Raw genomic sequence first — 19,764 nt, 5'->3', positions numbered from 1 at the left:
CAATCATTCATGCAGGCACTAAAAACCTACTTATAACAAGTTGTTAAATAATAATCACCTCAGATTATTTATTTATGCACTGAAGAATGCTTTAATTAATTACAGATCATATCACAAGGATCCTTTTTGTGCTCATATGTCTATCATAGCCTTTGTTGATACGATATACACATTTTAGGCACAATAGGTTTTTTCCTTTTGACTCACAGAGGTTGGAGTAGTGGTATTTTCCTGTGGTGGTGCAAGAGGCTCCAGGAGGAGACAGAGGGGACTGGCTGCCAGTATCCTGAAGACCTCCTGTTGAATGGGACCTCAACCACTCCTTCCCTTCTTCATGAGATGTCTGCCTGGAGGAGGTAGGGTATCTGAAACCCACAAAACACAGTTTAAACTCAAGGCAAGACATTACTTTTTAGTAATGAACTTTATTACTTAAAAGTTCAAGTGATGAAGACGTGTAAACTAATGAAGCTACACAGTAGAAGGATGTGAGCAGATGGCATAAAAATATTAAAAACCATACCACACAGAAGTGGATGTGCATGCATCTACACGCATGCAGTCATTTATGTATAATAACTATATATATTCACAAACACACACACACACACACACACACACACACACACACACACACACACACACACACACACACACACACACACACACACACTACTCAGGCTTAAAGCTGCCAAACACACAGACTCTGCTGTTGATCTCCTCTCTCCCAAACTCTAAAGTAATTCAGCAGCAGAAGCCCCCCTTATCGCACACATGACAATCGGCCATATTTAATCCTCTGAGGATGATAATTGAGTTTGCACTCATCTCTTTTCAGCAGCTTCTTCCTTCCAACGCCCCCATTACTACGCTTGTCACATCTGACCCTGCTCTAGTCCTGTGTCTGTGCTCGCTTTTCTCTCCAGCAGCAATTGGGCGTCTAAGATTGCACTGAGTGCTGTCAGACTGCAGCTGGAGTTGAAATGGAACAGACTGAAATATCCAAGGGTCAGTGTTTGAGTCGGTATACTTAGTGCTAATATAATCACAACCAATCCGCTTATTTACAGCGTATGACTAAAGGAGGCAAATCTATTAATCTAAGCTCCCCATGTAGAAAGTCTACAGTTTATAAAAGAGCTATTTGGCATGTTTAAGATGAAAACAGATTGCCATTGCCAATAAAAACGTTAAAGTGAACACTGCAGACCGCACTGAGGCAAAAAAGGCAAAAGCGTCGTGCGAGATCAGATGGTTTTAGGCTCCATATAGCACGAGCGTCAAATGCTCGAAAAATGAAAGAACACCCAGCATGCCCCATCCGACACCTCTCCAGCAGTACTCTATAATTGGCTGGAAAGGCTGTTCCCTGTATCAGTTGTGCCACTGTGATGAATAGGTCATGGTGCTTCAGTTTCCGTCCACTCAGTTACAGCTAAATTCAAAACATTCATTCTATACTCGCCTCAGCTAACAGAGCAAATGTTATCGGAAAGTTTAAGCCATTTTTGGAAGCCGAGAAAGAACTCAGTGGCTGCGTTTGCCACATTTCTAACTTTGCATGAGATGAGTGTAGGATTAGGATGAGCACAGAGAAGCAGACAAGCAGACAGATGGAAAAACACACTGCTCCCTCATCATCCCAGATAGCATTCATAGTATGTTAGAGATTTTTTTTTTTATGCATCAATTCAAAGAAGTCAAAATCTAATTTGAGCTCCAGAGTTTGTTACATAATTGCATGATAAACAGAAGGGAAAAAACTCTAAAAGTTGAAAGAGAAAAAATCCACAACTAGACTCAAATATGAGTTCCCTATATATTTAGTCAAATGTAAACAGACTGTATGTGAAAAGATGGACATAGTTTATTGGGCTAAAAAAAGGAGGTTTTCAAACGACATTATTCCTAGGCAGCGGGGGTTGACTCCTCAAGATGAAAACAAGACTGTGGGAAAACAATGCTTGTGACCTCAATAAACATTTTCCTGGTGAGTTAGGCTCTGTAGTTTAAAGTCTTAATAAACACAACAGGATATTCATTTGTAAATTATGGATGATAAAGCAGGTCATGCTTTATTAGTGTCTCAAGGGAATTAACCATCCATTTAGGTGAGATTATGGTGGCGATGTTTGCTTTTTATCAACAGCCTTTGATCAGTGCTTGACTTAAGTGCTAATATAATCAGAACCAATCTGCTTGTATCACTAAAGGAGTCACACACTGTAAATCTGCAGTTCATAAAAGAGCTATTAAGCATACTTAGGATGTAAACAGATGGTGTAAACATAAATGTTTACGCTCACTTTTTTTTTAATATCGACTCTCAGTTTTTATTTAATCTTCAAAAAGTTTTTATTGAGCAGTAGTTTTTCATTGACCCACATCCTTATCAAACCTGTGTACTTTATCATTATCACCTCAGCCTAATTATACATAATTCTGAACATGAACTGATGGAGAGTGGTTGAAAAACTAGTTAATAATTTTTATCGATTCATTTATCTAATAATTTAAAGCAGGGGTGTCCAACTCCAGGCCTCAAGGGTCGGTGTCCTGCAGGTTTTAGATATCACCCTGGGTCAACACACCTGAATCAAATGATTCGTTCATCACCATTTAGCCATTTAGGTCATTTACCCATTTAAATCAGCTGCCACCGCCTTTGAGGCTTGGAGTTGGACACCCCTGCTTTAAAGTAAATATTTTACTGTTTATTGATGACTTTTACCTGGGAAACACTGCTATGGATTGTGCAAATAATGACACATGAAAAACAACACGGAAAGCCTGACATTAGAATGCAGATGCATGTATGCATGTGATCTACATGGAATGTGGCTGCAAATGTGTTGTACCTCAGTCCTTTTTTGGGAAGTGTGTTTCTGTCAAGTGGCATGCTGTTAAAACACAGAGGATGAGCAAATTAGATGAACACCTGTAAACATTTGTTTTGTGATACACAAGAAAAAGAACTGGTCACATTTTACAAACTTGACTTTTGACATACACAAAGATGCACACAATGGAAAATCCATTAAGACATTACTAATGCACCTCAGTGCAAAAGACTACGTGGATAAAACAGGCAGAATTGAGATTGTTTCATTTTTGAGACAGCTGAACTAGTGAGGGGAAATAAATGTGTTTGCTGCTTCTATGCTCTATGATGTAATTCATGCAAAGTGTGTGGACAAAAAAATGGAAAGGCCTTTATAGAGGCTACACGTAGGAATGGGTGTCAGAAATGATCTACTGTGGTATTTTTTCTGTCATGGCTTTGGACTGTGAAACTATCAGGACTGTTAAATGTCTTTAATGCTAATTGCTATCCTTATAGTACTTTGAGACAATAACTACTGATTGAACTAGCAGATATGTGAAATTTAGGAGTAGAGGAGGTATTATTTATTTATTTTCTATAGTATCAAAACCATGCCAGAAAAAGAAACTTAAATTGAACCAAACTGTTTTGTGAATGAATGATTTCTTTCTGTTATTCATCTGTATTGTATGTCTACATCTTAGGATAGGGAGATAAACGTTTTGTCTCTGTTCTCAAATGAAACAATGAATACGATTCTTCCCAATCGTATTCCCTGTTACTCACCCCTCAGACAGGGTGGACTTGACACTGCCGGTTCGTGTAACCTTGGGCCCATGGTGGCCCAGCGGCATATCAATGGACTCAGAGCTGGTGTGCAGACTGGTCATGCTTTGGCAGCTCAGTGTGTCCTTGCTGCCAGCAGATGAGCTACAGGCAGGCCAGGGCCGAGCGTTGGAGGGCAGGGAGAGGCCAGAGGCTGGGCTGGAGGCCGGGGAGTCGGTGCACATGTCTGGGGTTTTACCATACAGAGGGCTGCTGCCACCGCTCAGGCCGCCAGCGCTGCCCAGGCTCCCAGTGCCAGAGGAAGGCGAGTCCAGACTGGCTTGTCTCGCCAGTGTGCCGTGCGGGCTGCCCAGTATTGAGGGGCACTTGCCAGAGTCGGGCGTGCCAGGAGAGCTGGCCTTGCTGCTAGCTTTGGTACCAAACAATCTGAGGGCAGAGAGGTGGGTGCAATCATTTAGAAATGCTCAAAAGACAAGTGATGAGCATCTGCAAGATCCTTACTGGAAAATTTAAGGACTCTGGTATACTTCGGGTGTGACAAGTGCAGTGATCTCACTGGTCAAACATTACAAAGAAAACTACTACAATGGTCACAAGAAACCCATTTTAGGATAGTGGAAAGCAGCTTTTATAAACATCCCCTTGCTTTGCTGTAGCAACAACTTTATATAACAGATAAAAAATATTAAGCACATTTTACAATACATTTCTCCCTGGCAGCGAACTCGACCTCGGCTAGATGTGAACTCTCAGTGATTTACACTGACACATCTGCTTTCACAGCTTCGCCGTTTCAACCCTGTGACTTTAAATAACCTAATCTGTTAGGCCACTCAACCCTGTTTGCCTTCTGCATATGCTCAGGCAGCCTGCTACTCTGCTTGTGCCTGTCCCACTCTGTCACCGCAATCACACAATATATAGGTGACACACTCTGGGGGGAAGAAAAAAAGCTATGACATGCAGATGAAACGTGTTGGCTTGACAGATTGGATGGGACGGATGTTTGGACGCGCCTGCCGAATGCATGCTTCTAATGAGTGAGGGACTGGTGTGCAGAGAAAGTCCTGTCTCTTGTCAGTTCTGATAAACACTGCTGGGTTGAATTTGCTGAATGAAAAGCCATCAGACCCTCATCTTCAGGGTAAAGATGTGTTGCATTTGCAGTGACTTATCAGCTACACCAGGGAGCAATCTATGTTATGGCACCCCTTAGCTATGCAGCCAAGTCTACTGACTCTATCAATATTTCCACGGAGGCAATCTAATATGATTTATTAAGTGTCTGATATTCATCTTGCACATCCAAACATATCTAAAATTGATAGAGATGGCATATATTTTAAGTGAAACTTTGACATTATGGATATCTTTTCTCTCCGTTATAGAAACCTGGGGAATAACCTGCAGTGGAAAAGCGTCACTAAACACCACGTATCATAATGGATTAAACTCGCCTAAATTCTGGAGAAGATATGGTGAAAAGATTCAGTCTTTCAAAAAAAACTGCCCCAAATGTCCTTGCTGTAAAAGATGCTGCTTTTAACTAACAATCAGGGAATTGAAAAAGAAATGTGATGAAATGCTGGATTCACACAGAAACACAAAGTCAGGGACAAAGACAGAATGAGTGCTGTGTGTGCGTATGGTGTATCAGACCTGCGAAAGGTTGGAGAAGCGATATCGGGGTACTTGGAGCCTGGTTGCCTGAGGCCTGACTGGCCTGTTGAGGTGGAGGTGGGGCTAGACTTTGGGGAGGTGGATAGTCCTGCTGCTGGGTCTTGATCTGACACCGCCACTTTCTCCTTATCGGTCTGGTTGATGGTGATGGGACTAGAGCGTTCTGAGCCCACTTTTCCATCCCTGCGTTTAGTGCCTGTTTGCGTTGTTGCCCCACCAGCTGACTTGCCACTGACATTTGAGTCGATGCTGCTGGAGCTGGAGCGATGCCCACTGCGCCCTGCGGCCACCCCACTGGAGGATTTAGCTGGCCTGGGTAAGGAGCGGTACTGCAGGGTCACTTTCGAGCCACTGCAGCTGAGCAGGATGCCATCATCCTGGGGCTGTGAGCCATCCAGACTGGTCTTCCGCACACCACTGATGCTTGCACCTTTGCTGATGGCAGCTGAAGATTTGGGTGCCTTGCCCAGGGTGGCTGAGCCACTGGCGAGTATCGCACCACTGGAGGTAATTAGCGTGCCAGTGGCACCCTGGATCTTCTTGTAACCAAATGAGCCTGTGGTGGGTGGGCGTGTGATGCCAGAAGGGGGTTTCTTGCCTTCGTCCCCACTACTCCTGCCAGCGTCTGAGGGTGAGCGCTGGATGCCAGATGAGCTCTTGGAAGGCACCTTACCCTTCTCTGAGGCTTTTGCATCATCGGTTTTGCCTGTCAAAGTACACAAATCCAAAAATATCACCAATCATCGCATCATCTGTACTCGGAGTTTACCCTTTGGTGCCATAGAATCAATATATTGGTGCCCACAGCCAGAATCACAGCAATCGTTGCTCATGCTACAGCCAACCAAGTTATCTGAAGCACAACTCGCTGTGTTTAGTAAACATTTAAGATTCAGTCATGTTCATCTTAAATCAACATTATTATTACGACTTCTTCTTCAGCGTCACGTAAGCCCATTAAAGTTATTTTTGCTCTTTCTATAAAGATCACTTTCTGATGTCTGATGTGAAAAACATTCACTAGGAAATCACCTAGATACAATCATTTTTAATGTTCTAATATTAATACCAGTAATACTCGATCAATATATGTTGTAGATTAGGGTTTTTTTTTAAATGGAGTCTCCTTTGTTCAAAAAGTCACATTTTAATTCTGTCCCAGTCTATAATCGCTTTGTATAATTGCTCTACTTCCAAAATCACTTCTAGACAAAGATGGCAGGCTTCCTCTCCTACCTGGTGTTTTCAGGGCAGCGGACGTCCCCTTGGTTCTGGGTGGTGTAATGCCCACCTGGGCTGTCATACCCCTTCTCCATGAGCCTGTTTGGGACATCTGGGCCAGCGCAGCTGCCTTCTGACTGGCGTCCTCATACTGGCCCTGGGTTTGGGAGGATGGGGAAGACGAGGAGGTCTTCCAACGGGAAGAGCCACTGCTAGGATCCATGCTTGCATCCAGCTCCTCCTCTACCTTCTTCAGGTCTTCAGCTCCAGCCCAACTGCTGCTCACCACCTGCTCCGCATGCTTGGATCTGCTTCCTTTCTGGGACTGTGGGGGTTGTCATACAGAGAATCAGGGAGTGCACACAAACTGATAAATAGATGGAAGAATTCAGTAACAAAACTGTAATGCTTCTGGGCTGCAGTTTATACCAGTAAGTCTTAAAAGCATTACCTGATCATCACTGCAGTTCCTTAACAATATTTATAAAGAATGCAAAAAAAAAAAATGCAGTGACAGGAAATGATTGCAAGCAAGTTTTATATCTTGGTTTGTCAACCCTGCCTTAAATGGAAGAAATCAAATAAGTCACAATGCTTTGAAAATTATATGCAATATTTAAACTATTGAAAGGTGACACACTAAAGCAATACAGTCAGCAAAGAGTCAGCAAAAAGAAGTAAGTCTCTGCACAAGCTGAGCAGCGTGGTTTATGTCTGCATGTGAAGTGTTAGCTATCTTTGGAATCTCCCACATCCAGATCTCTGCTTTTGAGGCGCATATGAACGCACCCACACAAACTCAAACACATAGCAGTGACAGCTAGCCTACCGGAACAGATGGTCAGTCTCCCTAGCAACGGTAGAGTCTCTTAAGAGCCCAGTCTGTTAGGTATTTCATGAGGGGCCAAGAATACTTGGCAGAATACGGTGAACGTCTCTGAGGAGAACCGAGCACCGGCCCTCTGTCCACAGTTAATTCCTTGAGCACAAATATAGAAATCAAATTAAGAAAAATAGGAACTGTTCAAACTATAAAACTATACAGTCCTGCTCTCACTATAGCAAGTATGCATACTGCTGTGATTTGGTGCTATTGTTGCAATATTATCAAAGGAAATGTCAAATCACCATAAATCCTCAATCCCACATTGCCCCAATGCAATGCAACACCAAAAAAAATGAAACCCTCCATGCCTGCTTCTTTCACACACTTCACCGCCAGTTTATAATGGGAGCTTATCCCAACGGTAACAAAGCAAGTCAAGTAAGCGTGTAAAATTGTTGGTGTGTGCCTTGATCAAGACATAACACAAAGTTGAAAGAAATGTGAAAGTTTAAATAACAAGATGTGACAAGACATGCAAAGTCGTGATTTTCAAGTTGGTCACGGCAGGAAATGTGTTTTAGTTTGGGAGATAATTACTGTGCAACTAACACTGGTTACTCACAGCTGCTAATTGCTCTATAGGTATCATGACTGAGACTTGATGCTACATGCTCTGTGAGTGCGGCTTTGAACTAAACACTAATCCTACAATAACACCATGGTCACGATGGTAATATGCTTATCATTTATTACATTTAACTAAAACACATGAGGAGGTATTAGCGCATATATTTCATGAGATTATGGGAGAGTAGATGACTATGAGTGCATCCATCCATCTAATTTTTTCCTGCTTATCCAATTCATGGTCATGGGGGTTGATGGGGGGCTGGAGCCTATCCCAGCTGCCATAGGGTGAGAAGCAGGGTACACCCTGTGTGGGCTAACACAGAGAGACAGGCAAGCATTCACACTCACATTCACACCTATGGCCAATTTAGAATCACCAATTAACCTAAACTCCATTAACTTCATGTCTGTGGACTGTGGGAGGAAGTCGGAGAACCCACGCACACACGGGGAGAACAGGCTAACTCCACACAGAAAGGTCCCAACCAGACGGTGGATTCAGACCCAGGACCTAGGCAATAGTGCTAACCACTACACCGCTCACGGCAGTGCTTTCATTCTAATAACTAGATATTAGACAAATATCATCAAAGAAACTAAAACTAACAATGAAAATAATAAAAACTGACCAAGGAAACAATCAAAACTGAACTGAAAAGAGTCAAACAAACTGAAATTACAGTTGAAAATAAATGGGCAAAGCTAAAATAAACAGTTTAATGTGAAACTGTATAATAACTTTGATGCTTAGCAGATGTAACATTAATCAAATTCATCCTGACCTGTGACCATTAATACTAAACCCCCCCAATCATACTATATGTAGCAACTTATAATATTTTTGCCACATAAATAAATGAAAATGAAGCATTATGACATATGGTGGTACTAATGTAAACATTAACATCTGCACCAGAATTTATGGTAATCTCTCTAATTAACAAATGAGTAATTTTGCCTGAACCCATAGAGGCAGAGACATGGAACAGAAGCCTAAAAAAGTCATAGATGATGACGAGCCACAGACAACGTGTGGCTATCCCAGCTGTGAGCCTATTTGAGGCTATCGAATGGTTATTTTTTATGTGCTCACCTGCGCTCCTTTGCTTTTGCGCGATGAGCTGACACAGGAGTATGCAGGTGTGTTCAGATCATCAGTACTGATGTTGTCCAGCGTGTCACTTAGGCCGCTGCTCACTGAGCTGCTGTCGTCCCAGCTACAACAGGAGAGAGAGAACGGACAAAGAAGAAGACAATGGTGAGGCCACAAGAAGAATGAAGTTTTAACCATCCACGATAGCAAATCATTTCCAGTCATCAAACCGCTGTGCTCCTTTAGTGCATAATTTGATATCATGAGTTTTTGAGACTTCCCAGTTTAATTGTTTTCCCCACAAAATGACATTTGTAATGTAATGTAAATTTTTGTGTTTGCAAGCTCAAGCATTATTTGCTACTATCAGACATAATTAATCACCTGCAGTAATAATACATTAGTTTGTATTTGCTTTCACTGAGCTCTTACACACATATATTCAGACAGGCAAACTGAGAGTCGGCCGGCACTATAGATGTGACAGCTCACAGACACATGTACAGTCCTGACAGTCCTCACACACAACAACTGGTTTACATACCAACATATCGAGTCTCATCTGTGTGTGTTTGCCTTTGTGTGTTGGTCTGTGTGTGTTTCGATGACACACCCGTAATTAGCATGACAAATCTAACCAAATAGCTCCAAGACTTTAATTTCTGAAAAAACAAATAAAGATGTACCGAAATGAGTGCTCACACCACATCACCCTATAATATTCAAACAGACAACAATGTCAAGGGGCTTTGATATGTCACAAATGTTCATTTTGTTAAAAAAAAATGATAAAATCAGAATTAAAAACATAAAGAATGAAATTCTGGAAATGGAGAACCCAGAAAGCAGGAGAGGCGGGATAGTAGGAGAGCTGGAGATGTGCAGACATGTGCAGAAGAAGCCCAGAGAAAATGATGGTGCTGTTGAGTCAAAAGCATAAGAGCTGTTATGCTTAAAACATGCATATAACTTGACTTTTGTTCCTTTTAATTGTGTTTTTAGGCATGATAATAAAGAGAGAAACCTACTCTACTCCTGTTTCCCAAACCAAGGTGTACAAAAACACAGTGCCTGAGTGTAGGCACTAAATATTAATCGGTGGTGTATATTCACTTGACACCTGTAATGAATTTAGCGGTGAGCAGACACCTAGCAACCCAGTTGTCCACTGGTGCAATGCAAAATTGATTTGGTCTTCTGACAGATTTCAAATGAGCAACATTTATCTTCACAGCCCAAATCTGACCAGGCCCCTGACTCATAATGTCTGCAGGAAACTTTAGGTGAAACAATCTGTAATGAGATCAACATTTCTAGAAATTTAGGCTGGAAAAAAACCTGCCCCATGTAAAAAGAAATATTTCTATAAAAAAGCACAAAAGCAAACATCAAAAGTAGGGCTGGGCTATATCATACCGTTCACGGTAATACCGGTGTAATTTTGGGCAACGATAGGAAAATGAAATATCGCGATAGAATATGGGTAAAACGCGCATGCGCAGTGCCTAGGTTTACATACGCACATGGCGGCGACGCAGAATGAGAAGAGCGAACACGGATCGTTAAATGAAACGGATGAACCAGAATTGGTTTGTAAAAATGCTGCAACTTCAGTGGTGTGGAACTGGTTTGGCTTTCGTCCGTCAGATACACAACAAAGCACTATTTTTGGTAGCGCATGCTAGCGGGCCGTCGTTATTACCGTGTTGTTTGGAAAATACGGCACACTTAAAATCAATCCTTTGATATTTTTTTTTCTGAAAATCAACAGTGCCCCTTATAATCCCGTGTGCCTTATGCATGAATTCTGGTTGTGTTTACTGACCTCGAAATGATTTTATGTACACGGCGCTCGAAAATCTGTCAAATGTTTTAGTACGACTTTGCTAAGCTACGAACCCGCACCGCTTGATGGATTGCCGGAGCATTACGGCTATATTAGGCAGGAGCCTCGCGGAGTGATATGTATGATATGTACTGTGCTTCAACATAATATTACCATATTGTGTGTGTGTGTGTAACCTCTTTTTAAGTTGTGGATATTATACATGGCTATGCTGAGGATATGTCGGCCAATTTCCACTGGAAATACCTTTTGGTTAAAATGTCAGCAAGGAATTTGCACTGTAAATTTTTTATATAACTTCAATGCACATAAAAAAAACAGCTGCTTGTTTAAGTGAAAATACATTAATGGGGTTTTTTGCACTAAAGTTGTGGAGTTGTAAAGTATTTTGTCTAGTGTCAATTATATCGTCAGTTATATCGTTATCGCAAATTTTAAAATTTATATCGTGATAGATATTTTTGGTCATATCGCCCTGCTCTAATCAAAAGCCAATTTCTTATTCTGTCATTCTAATTTTTTATTCTGAGATTTCATTTTCCTTCAACTCAAAGCCATTATTGGAAAAACGTCTCAGAGATGGAGGAATAAAGCACAGCAGAAGCTTGTCGCACAAAAAATAAATGCTATCCCAGCTGTCAGTCTGAGCTTTTCAGTCGTGTATCTCCAGCTTTAGAGGAGCTATTCAACAAAAAAGAAGCTGCTGTTGAGCACTGAGAGTGAGCTTCTAATATCAAACACAAGTCAAACCAAGTGTTGCACTCAGTGTGTTTCTGCACATGCCAGACTTTTACAAACAAAGCTTGATCAATGGCAGTGAAACATGCCTGGCTTGCTTTGCTTTAATCTTTTCCTCTTAAGCTGATACTGCGGCTTACCTTTCACTGGATGAGTGTCCAGGGTAACTGTACAGGTTTGTTCTGGTTTTAAGATGCATTTAAAATTTTGGTGGTGACAGGCTGCCAGGTCACCTTCATGATCTGATTTAAAGTTACCCCTTTGCTCAGCACAGCTTGTCTCACAAACTACAAAAGTGACAGGGGGAGTTACGCCGCACACTGCTGCTTCCTGTGAGACCAGCCTTCCTCAGCGTGACAGACAACAGGGGCAGATGGAGTCTAACTTAAACCTCCAAATGAACTTGGGAGCCCTCCAAAATAAAACCCCCGCCAAAAAAACATTTTTGTTAGCAGAAACACAGAAAGATGTCTTTTATGTCTAATTAAACTTAAAATTATTGATATGAAAAGCTGAACATTAAATTCTATTTTTAAGACAGGATAAGCAGAGATCAAAGACAGATGGTTTTGCACACCAAAAATCATTCAAGCTTATTTTAAAACTTCTCTGTTTACACACTGTTAGCAGTTTGGAATTTCCTCCAAACTGAGATTAACTGGACTCGATAAATCAAGTGCTGAGCAGTTACAAAATGCAAATGAGGGAATGGTGAAACAGCAGTGGGAAACTATCATCATAATAAGTAAGCAAAGGCAGATGGCAGTGAAAAAGCTCACTGACTTCAAAATAAGACTTATTTTGCACTGGTCCCCTGGTAACAACAGATTGCCCTTTCATTCTTTGGTGGCCTCTCTAATGTAAAATTAAAAATCATCTTTGTGAAGAATTTTTCTGAACGGTCGGGGAACGACTGAATGACTTTTTACATAATTAACTCTGAATCATGCTGAATTATTGCTGCATGCATAACTACAAAATGCAGATGATCAATATCTTTATCATTCACTTCTTTAACAATCCATCTTCAACCAATTTATGTTAAACAGTATAATGAGCAATGGCAGCATCTTTCTTTAGTGAGACAGTGTTGCTAATGTTGGTGCTATATTTGGAGAAAAATTGAGAATTCTTGGAATAAACAAGATGATATTTTGGGATTCTAATCACACAAAATATACTGAACAAAACAAAGGAAAATAAGTTCCAGATATCTCAGCACAAATTCAGGTAACAGCTGAGCACCGGTATTGATCAGCTCCCACATATCCTGCACAGAGCTCAGAGAAGACTCCTATTACTGGAGCTTCAGTGTTAGTTGAGCTCAGTGAACAGTAATGGATTACTGGTCTTGGTTTGTGTGATTTGGCTGGGGACTGCTGCAGAGCAGCATCCACGCTCTGTGGAACTTCCTGGGATAAAGTGTTGATAATACAAAAAGAAAACAACAATACATTCTCCTCCTCCGCTTTAGAGCCTGGCTGACTGTAAGGGGCTGAATATTTTATCAGGATGACTCCCTGAAACTGGCAGAACTCTGACTAACCAAGCTCCTCCTCTCAGACTTGCACGTCACAGCATCTCCTACTGGAGAGCGTGGTATCCTTAAAAATGGCACAGACGAACTCAGTAACCCAACAGCAGGAGGCAGGCGGGCCGGACTTCTGTGTCATAGCTTCTTAAATTAACAATAAGTTACAATGTACAGAACAGACTACTCGAGTGGAGATACTGGCTTCTCTCCCTTATTTCAAAAGCAAGGCAGTAAAATGAGAAGATGGTGTGAATCAAGTCATAGTGTGAAAACATGCGACTTCCCTCGTGATGCTGTGACGTCTCCAGCTGTAATGTCCTACATAGTGCAACTTGTTATAAGTCAGTATAGGACAGATTCAGTGGTATCGAGCTGTAAGGTAACTAGTGCTATAAAAAGGTTTGGCCCATTTTTAAGTCCCCGGGACCTGCTGGGGAAATCTCAGCATGGAAAATCTACAAAAAAGGACGTTAACAAGGCACCTGCTGACCCAAAAGGAGCTTGAGTAAAAAGTGCTCATGAGCTAAAGACAGCTACCTGCTGGACTGATGTTTTTATTTCACTGCAGATTCTATTGTAAATCTTTGATTTTCGCAAGGTGCCTCCATGCTGTGAATGCATTGAAGGGCTCCATTCAACCATGCAAACATCATCTCATGCAATATTCAATACAGCTGGTCTTGTTCCTTCCACAGCCCAGAGGAGAAATGCTATTAGCGACGTGAGCAAAGGCTAGCACTCGGGATTACACTTTATCTTGGTGATAAGCGTGATTTTGACGAGTACTTTAATAAATATTTGGAGGCGGTAGTACTGAAAAGTATTAAATTGGTATCGTACAGATGAAAGAATGAAACATTTCCTCAGAGGACCTCTTATGTAACAAATCAGGAAAGAAAAACACGTAAGTTTGTCACATTGAACACATTTAAGTGTGTTCATTTTTATGTTTTCAGCTAAAAGAAAGATTTGTCAAAAGAAAAAAACAACACTAAGACAGTCATTTAAATGACGAGGATAAACAGGAAATTGAAGTGACATGAACACAACGATTACCTCAGACGACCAAACAATAAAAAACATTCAGAGATAATAATCAAACCTGATGAGCAGCATTTTAATTTAGTCTAAAACAGTGGAGTGGATTGTCTTTGAAACAGTAAATACCTCTTAGGACAAATGTAGAGACTTAAATAATGTAAATGGAAAGCACTCATTTGCATAGAGACTAATCCAAATTAATGCCACTGAGCTCCTGCAGTAAGACTTAAAAAAAAAAACATTAAAAAATGCAAGTCATAGACTTGAAATGATTTGCAAGCAATAGGCTCATTTTCTCCTCGGATGGAGTTCTTACAGAGCCGAGCTATCAGAACAAACTGTACAATATGACGGTGCTCAAAACACACGACAGTGTTCACAGGTTCAAAACAGAGCTTAGGTATAGAGCAGTTTCCAGCTTTGCCATCAACTTACCTCCCATGGGTTGGGTGCTGTCTGTTGTTTTATCAAAGAAGAGTTCTACTTTGTTCAATACCACGCCTACACTACCAAGAGGCAAGACCCCACCTAGCAGAGAAGCTAGGAGCTGTGGCTCGACTGGGAGTCAAGAGAGAAAATGGAAACAAGAGAGAGAGAGAGAGGAGCAAAGGAGTCACTCAGTCTTCCACTTTTACCCACTGCTACTGCCAGCTCCCCCTCCTCTCTCTTCGTCTCCCCTCCCAACCAGGATGGGCCTCTGCCAGCCAAGGAGTGCCAGGAAGACATGTCGTCAGCAGGGGGTTACTAAGGGTTAATTAAATGACGATGACAATGCAGAATAGAGTCAAATCAAAGAGGAAGGTCTATTCTGGGGAGCAGAATTTGTTCTGTCTTTGGTAAAAGCCTCTGACTGGAAGTGACCTCATGAATAATGCGTGAGATGCTCAGCAACGACTGTCCACGCAGCGTTGCGTTGGGATATAATTAGACAGATTCACGACTCCCCTCTTTGATTCTTAGGCAAAGAAAAACTATAGAGCTTATTTCTTTTCACCAGTGAACTTCCATTCACGTAGTTTTGTTTTGCTGAACACTTGATTAGAAAAGCTTCCAAGACATCACCGACATAATGAGCCATGGGGTTTAACCATTTTCTTTGGATTTCCCGTTCAATGCTAACGCTAAGCATTCCATTTCGTCTTTTAATTTTAACTGAAGATTGGTCTCTGATGGCAGAAATGTACTTTATCAGGGAGAAGTAAAAGTGAACTGGATGCTGGTTGCTGTGTTGGGAAAGAGAAGTCAAGCAGCATTTACTTAAAATAAGAAATGTCCCAGAAAAAAAGCAAACAAACTTAACAATCAGACCCAGCACTGACTGTGGAATCGAATTCACCTCGACACAACTCAATTAAAGGAAGGAGCAGGGTGACCTTGGAGGGATGGGCTGGAAATATGTCTGCTGCTAAGCAGTGAGCCAGCAGGACAACAGCAGTGCCTGGCCTGACTGGTTAATGTGTCCAGACGTCCTACTGCAATGCAGTCAAAGACAACAACAAAGTCTTTAGCTGTTCAGCACCGTAGGGTTTACAGCAGGCTAATACATCCCAGCAGGGGTTTGTTCAAGTCTATGGCAAGCTGCTGGCAAATGCAAACAAATAACCCGCATAAGCCACAGTTGGTCCAACCACCAGCCTCCTCCTCCTCCACTGGCCTGAAGCTGGAAACTTCACTAAAATATGATTTAAAGCTCCATACAAACAAATACAGTACGGCATGTGACGGTAAGTCAGCAGCATTTTTGTATTTTCTGAAGAAAATGTGAGCAATAAACTACAAAAGCATACTGTTAAGAAATGTTTGGGTTTTGGACTGACACTAGACAAAACACACCAACTAAAACACATCACCTCAGTTCATTGGAAACACCCCAGACCAAATAATCAGTCAAATTACACTGATAATAATCAAGAGCATCATGGGAGACCTCCAAAGTCTGTTCCTCATCTCTTCTGTAGGATGACATTAGAGGCTTATTTAACAGCTCCGTGCATAATCTATGATGCTGGTTTGCTTAGGTACCAGGATGATAAATTTAGCCATGTGAGGATTTGATTGGATAAAATGGAGGAGTCCATCTGTGAGGAGAAAAAAGGGACATCAGACTTACTGCCAGATTCAGAGCAGGTGGTGAGGGATCTTAATCTCTACATCAACAATGGGTGAGCATCCAGTCTCTCAGATGTCTTACTCTCAGCCCTCTACTTCTGCACCATGCAGCACAGATTACATCACTATAAATTTAACATATTTCTTTAGTTTGTAAATATCACTCAACTTCCAAATAGGGAGGCATCGGAAGCTTATTCACCATCCAGCACAAGTAACAGGAACTGTTTCTTTTTTCTGTAGGCTAGCAGTCAGGTTGCTAGCACAAGGAAACACACAATGGATGAAGATATACCAAAAGTTCAATTTCATTCCAGAAATCCCATTAAAATGTGGCTGTTAATGAATTATTCTGTATGCGTGAAGCTTAGCAGCACTTTAGAAACCTGTGTATCTTTACTGTTTAAGGGTGAGGTTTTAATTATAAATTATAATGTGGATTAAAGTAATTCTTATGATTTTCAGCATATGTAACCTTTGACATTATTTGCAGGCGGGGACCCTAACATCTGAACCTATTTCTTTTTTTAAGATCCTATTCACTCAATATTTAAAAGTGCCCTGAAAAATATATGGGACCCTCAGATTTGATTTGACCCTCAGATTTGATTTGATTTGATTTTTGATTTGATTTAATTGTATTTATTATTAAACACAGAAAGTTCAGAAATCAAGGGGAGAAGCAGCTTGACTGTCAGGACTTCAGGCTTTGTCTATAAAAATAATGCTGTTAAAAATATACTATGTATGGTTTTACTGCAAATGACCAAACTGTATGTTGTGTAACCACAGTCCACCTATTTTGACTGACTGTAGGTGGAGATGCTGCGTCTGTACCAACGTTGACACCAAACCTAGTTTTGAGAATGACGCATGGATATTTCAGAAATGTTATTTTCTGAGCTGTACTGTGGGAAATGAAGGCATCAACAAAAGAGTAATGCCACCTAGTACTCATTACAATGACACTGAACTCACACAGCAAATAAAAGCAAGGAAAAAAAGGTGTGTTTTAAATGAGCCCTAGAAGCAGCAGGGCATCGGTGGGTCACACAGCCACCGTCTGCTCTGTCTGACAGGTGACTTGGCAAACCAAACCTAGCATCCTCTGCACTTCTGAAACAGAAAATCCTTTGTATTCCTGGGATTACAGCAGTAAAACTTGATAGACAGTGGCAGCACAGTGTCAGCTCTCCAAAGCCCCTCAGCTGAGGTTTGCATCTGACCAGCTCTGATCTCTGCGTTTCACCAGAATAAACAATCAGCCGCTGACACACAATCGTGTGGAGACAGACTTGACATGGTTTGCCACAATTAAGGACTAAAAACGTAACTAGTTAGTACAACAGTCACCCGGAATGATAAAGACTAAACAGTCAGCATTTTATTTAGATATTTAGATTTGTTGATTTTCTTCTCTATCAGATGGTTAAAAGCAGAATTATGTATTGAATCTGGAGTCTGATGATACCTAATTTGGGACACAAACAGTAATAGGTTTAAAGGCTTTGTAAATGCTGTTTTGCTGTAATTATACCGCAACACTCGTCATTTAACAAGATTACGATTTCATAATCCACAACAGAGTCAGGCTCCATGGCAGTAAAGTGAATTAACAATGACAGCAGCTTTGTTGATTCTTATCTTCACTAACTCATTAGGCCTGTCAGATGATGAATGGAGTCATATGCTTGGAAATATTTAACCAAATGAATTGATGAACCCGAGGCAAATGCCCCTGTGGTCCATTCTTCCTAAAATCTATCCAACATTACCTTGTAATCCACCTATTTACAACAGACCGACTGTTGAACAAATCTGGATTGGCCGAAAAGTCTAAACTCAAAAATGCAATTAAACATTTCTTAAATCGATCCTCTTAAACAACACGAGACACCCCGGAAAGGAACGAATAAATCTGATGCTGTCACTTCAAGTTCTGTTTTTTCTTTTTTAGTTTCATCACAAATCTCTTCTGAAAAACATGCAGACAATTCAGTGTTTTGAACAAATTCCCAATCCAAGTAAACTCTCAGTGGAACATGGTCCGCATCAACAGTCAAATAAGCTGCTTGCTTCTCTTTTGTAAACATGGCACTTTAACTAGAGAAACTTATTCAATTAAAAGTTTTAAAATCAGCAGAGCGTTAACACTCGAAACACATTTGGACCATTGCTGGTAATGGATGAAATTTCTTTCTTTCTAATACAGCTCTAAATCACTGTACAGGTAAAATCAATGGCTCTCCTTCCTTTTTTCTTCCTGAGTTGTATTACATCTATTCAAACATGTGGGTTACGGTACAGCTGGACACACACAAATAAGCATTTAAGGAACACCTACATGGAGTCTCTATTATTGGTGTTGAATGTCACAGGAACCTCACACTGTCATCATAAAATTTGTTATCAACACAGCCTGTGAATGCCTGGTTACCACACAGGCATTTGCATCAAGAATCCAAAAACTGTCCTCATCTGTGACATCTTCTGAGCGTACGTAACACACTGTTACAGGACATGATTCTCTCATGCCACTTCATGTCAGTGTAATGTGAGTCAGCACTGTGTCGTCACAGTTTTTCATAAGTCAAATCACTCAGACCTAAGATCACTAAAAGTCTAGAAAAACTGCATGAACAGAAAGTAAGAAAGTGCATACACCATACCCTGAGAGAAGAAAAAGTAAAGGAAATAAAGGATTCATGATTGCATGTTAACTGTCCCCTCCTAAACTGATCACATAATTTACTTATGATGGACAGACATCAATTGCAATACACACCAGAGCTCAGCATCATCTGATGCAAATCAGAACTATTTTGTCAAATTATACCATGGGAAAGGGTAATAATAGCTCATAAATCATTTTATGCTTTTTGCTTTTGCTCTTATGTCTGATGAAGAATAAGACCAAAAGGGCGGGTGACTGAATCAGCCACTCCCCCCAGCCTTAATCACTTTCAGTCCCAGGCAGGTATGGATGCTCAGATGACCCAGATGAACTGAAGCAGAACTTGACCATATGGGACGTATCATCAATGAGAGAAATAGACAGGGCAAGCCTGACCTCACTCAGTAATATCCCTTCATCCTTGTCACCCACAAGTCCACGCTGATGAGGCCAGGTGGATAGTTCACCTCCGTATGGAACCAGGGGCATCTCCAGTGCGTCCCTGCTGCCACTTAACTAACCAAAAGATGAACCCCTGTGCACGCTAATTGTCTTCAATCAAGTTGAAACATTTCTATATTTAAATATCGTATTAATTAGTAATGGCAGGAACATACTTCCTTAAAGGGCCTAACTCCTCTATGAGGTATCAGCACATTTAAATTCTAATATATGACTGAACATTTATAGGATAGTGAGGGTTTAGCAGGAGTATATTTAATCAGGCCTATCTTTATGCTATGGTGTTTTCACATTAATTGT

At 41.0% G+C, this 19,764-nt stretch overlaps 1 protein-coding gene across 4 annotated transcripts in view; it reads right to left on the bottom strand.

Annotated features, from left to right (window-relative positions):
- The window catches only part of nav3 (neuron navigator 3), a 180,377-nt gene that overhangs the window by 27,877 nt on the left and 132,736 nt on the right, over positions 1-19,764 (bottom strand). For all 4 annotated transcript variants that reach the window (XM_085436874.1, XM_085436875.1, XM_085436876.1 and 1 more), the window contains exons 13-18: positions 9,061-9,184; positions 6,527-6,836; positions 5,270-5,996; positions 3,611-4,036; positions 2,859-2,900; positions 208-365 (exon numbers count right to left, since the gene is read on the bottom strand). In XM_085436874.1, the coding sequence (XP_085293000.1) occupies positions 208-365; positions 2,859-2,900; positions 3,611-4,036; positions 5,270-5,996; positions 6,527-6,836; positions 9,061-9,184 (1,787 nt within the window). The remainder of the gene's footprint in view (positions 1-207; positions 366-2,858; positions 2,901-3,610; positions 4,037-5,269; positions 5,997-6,526; positions 6,837-9,060; positions 9,185-19,764) is intronic.

This window comes from Copadichromis virginalis, linkage group LG17 (assembly GCF_057382275.1).
Source record: "Copadichromis virginalis isolate Kocher_CV1m ecotype Utaka linkage group LG17, C_Virginalis_male_GT1.1, whole genome shotgun sequence".
NCBI classification, from domain to species: Eukaryota; Metazoa; Chordata; class Actinopteri; order Cichliformes; family Cichlidae; genus Copadichromis; species Copadichromis virginalis.
The sequence above is the reverse complement of the archived record's forward strand: the minus strand, read 5'-3'. Positions and strand labels throughout refer to the sequence as shown.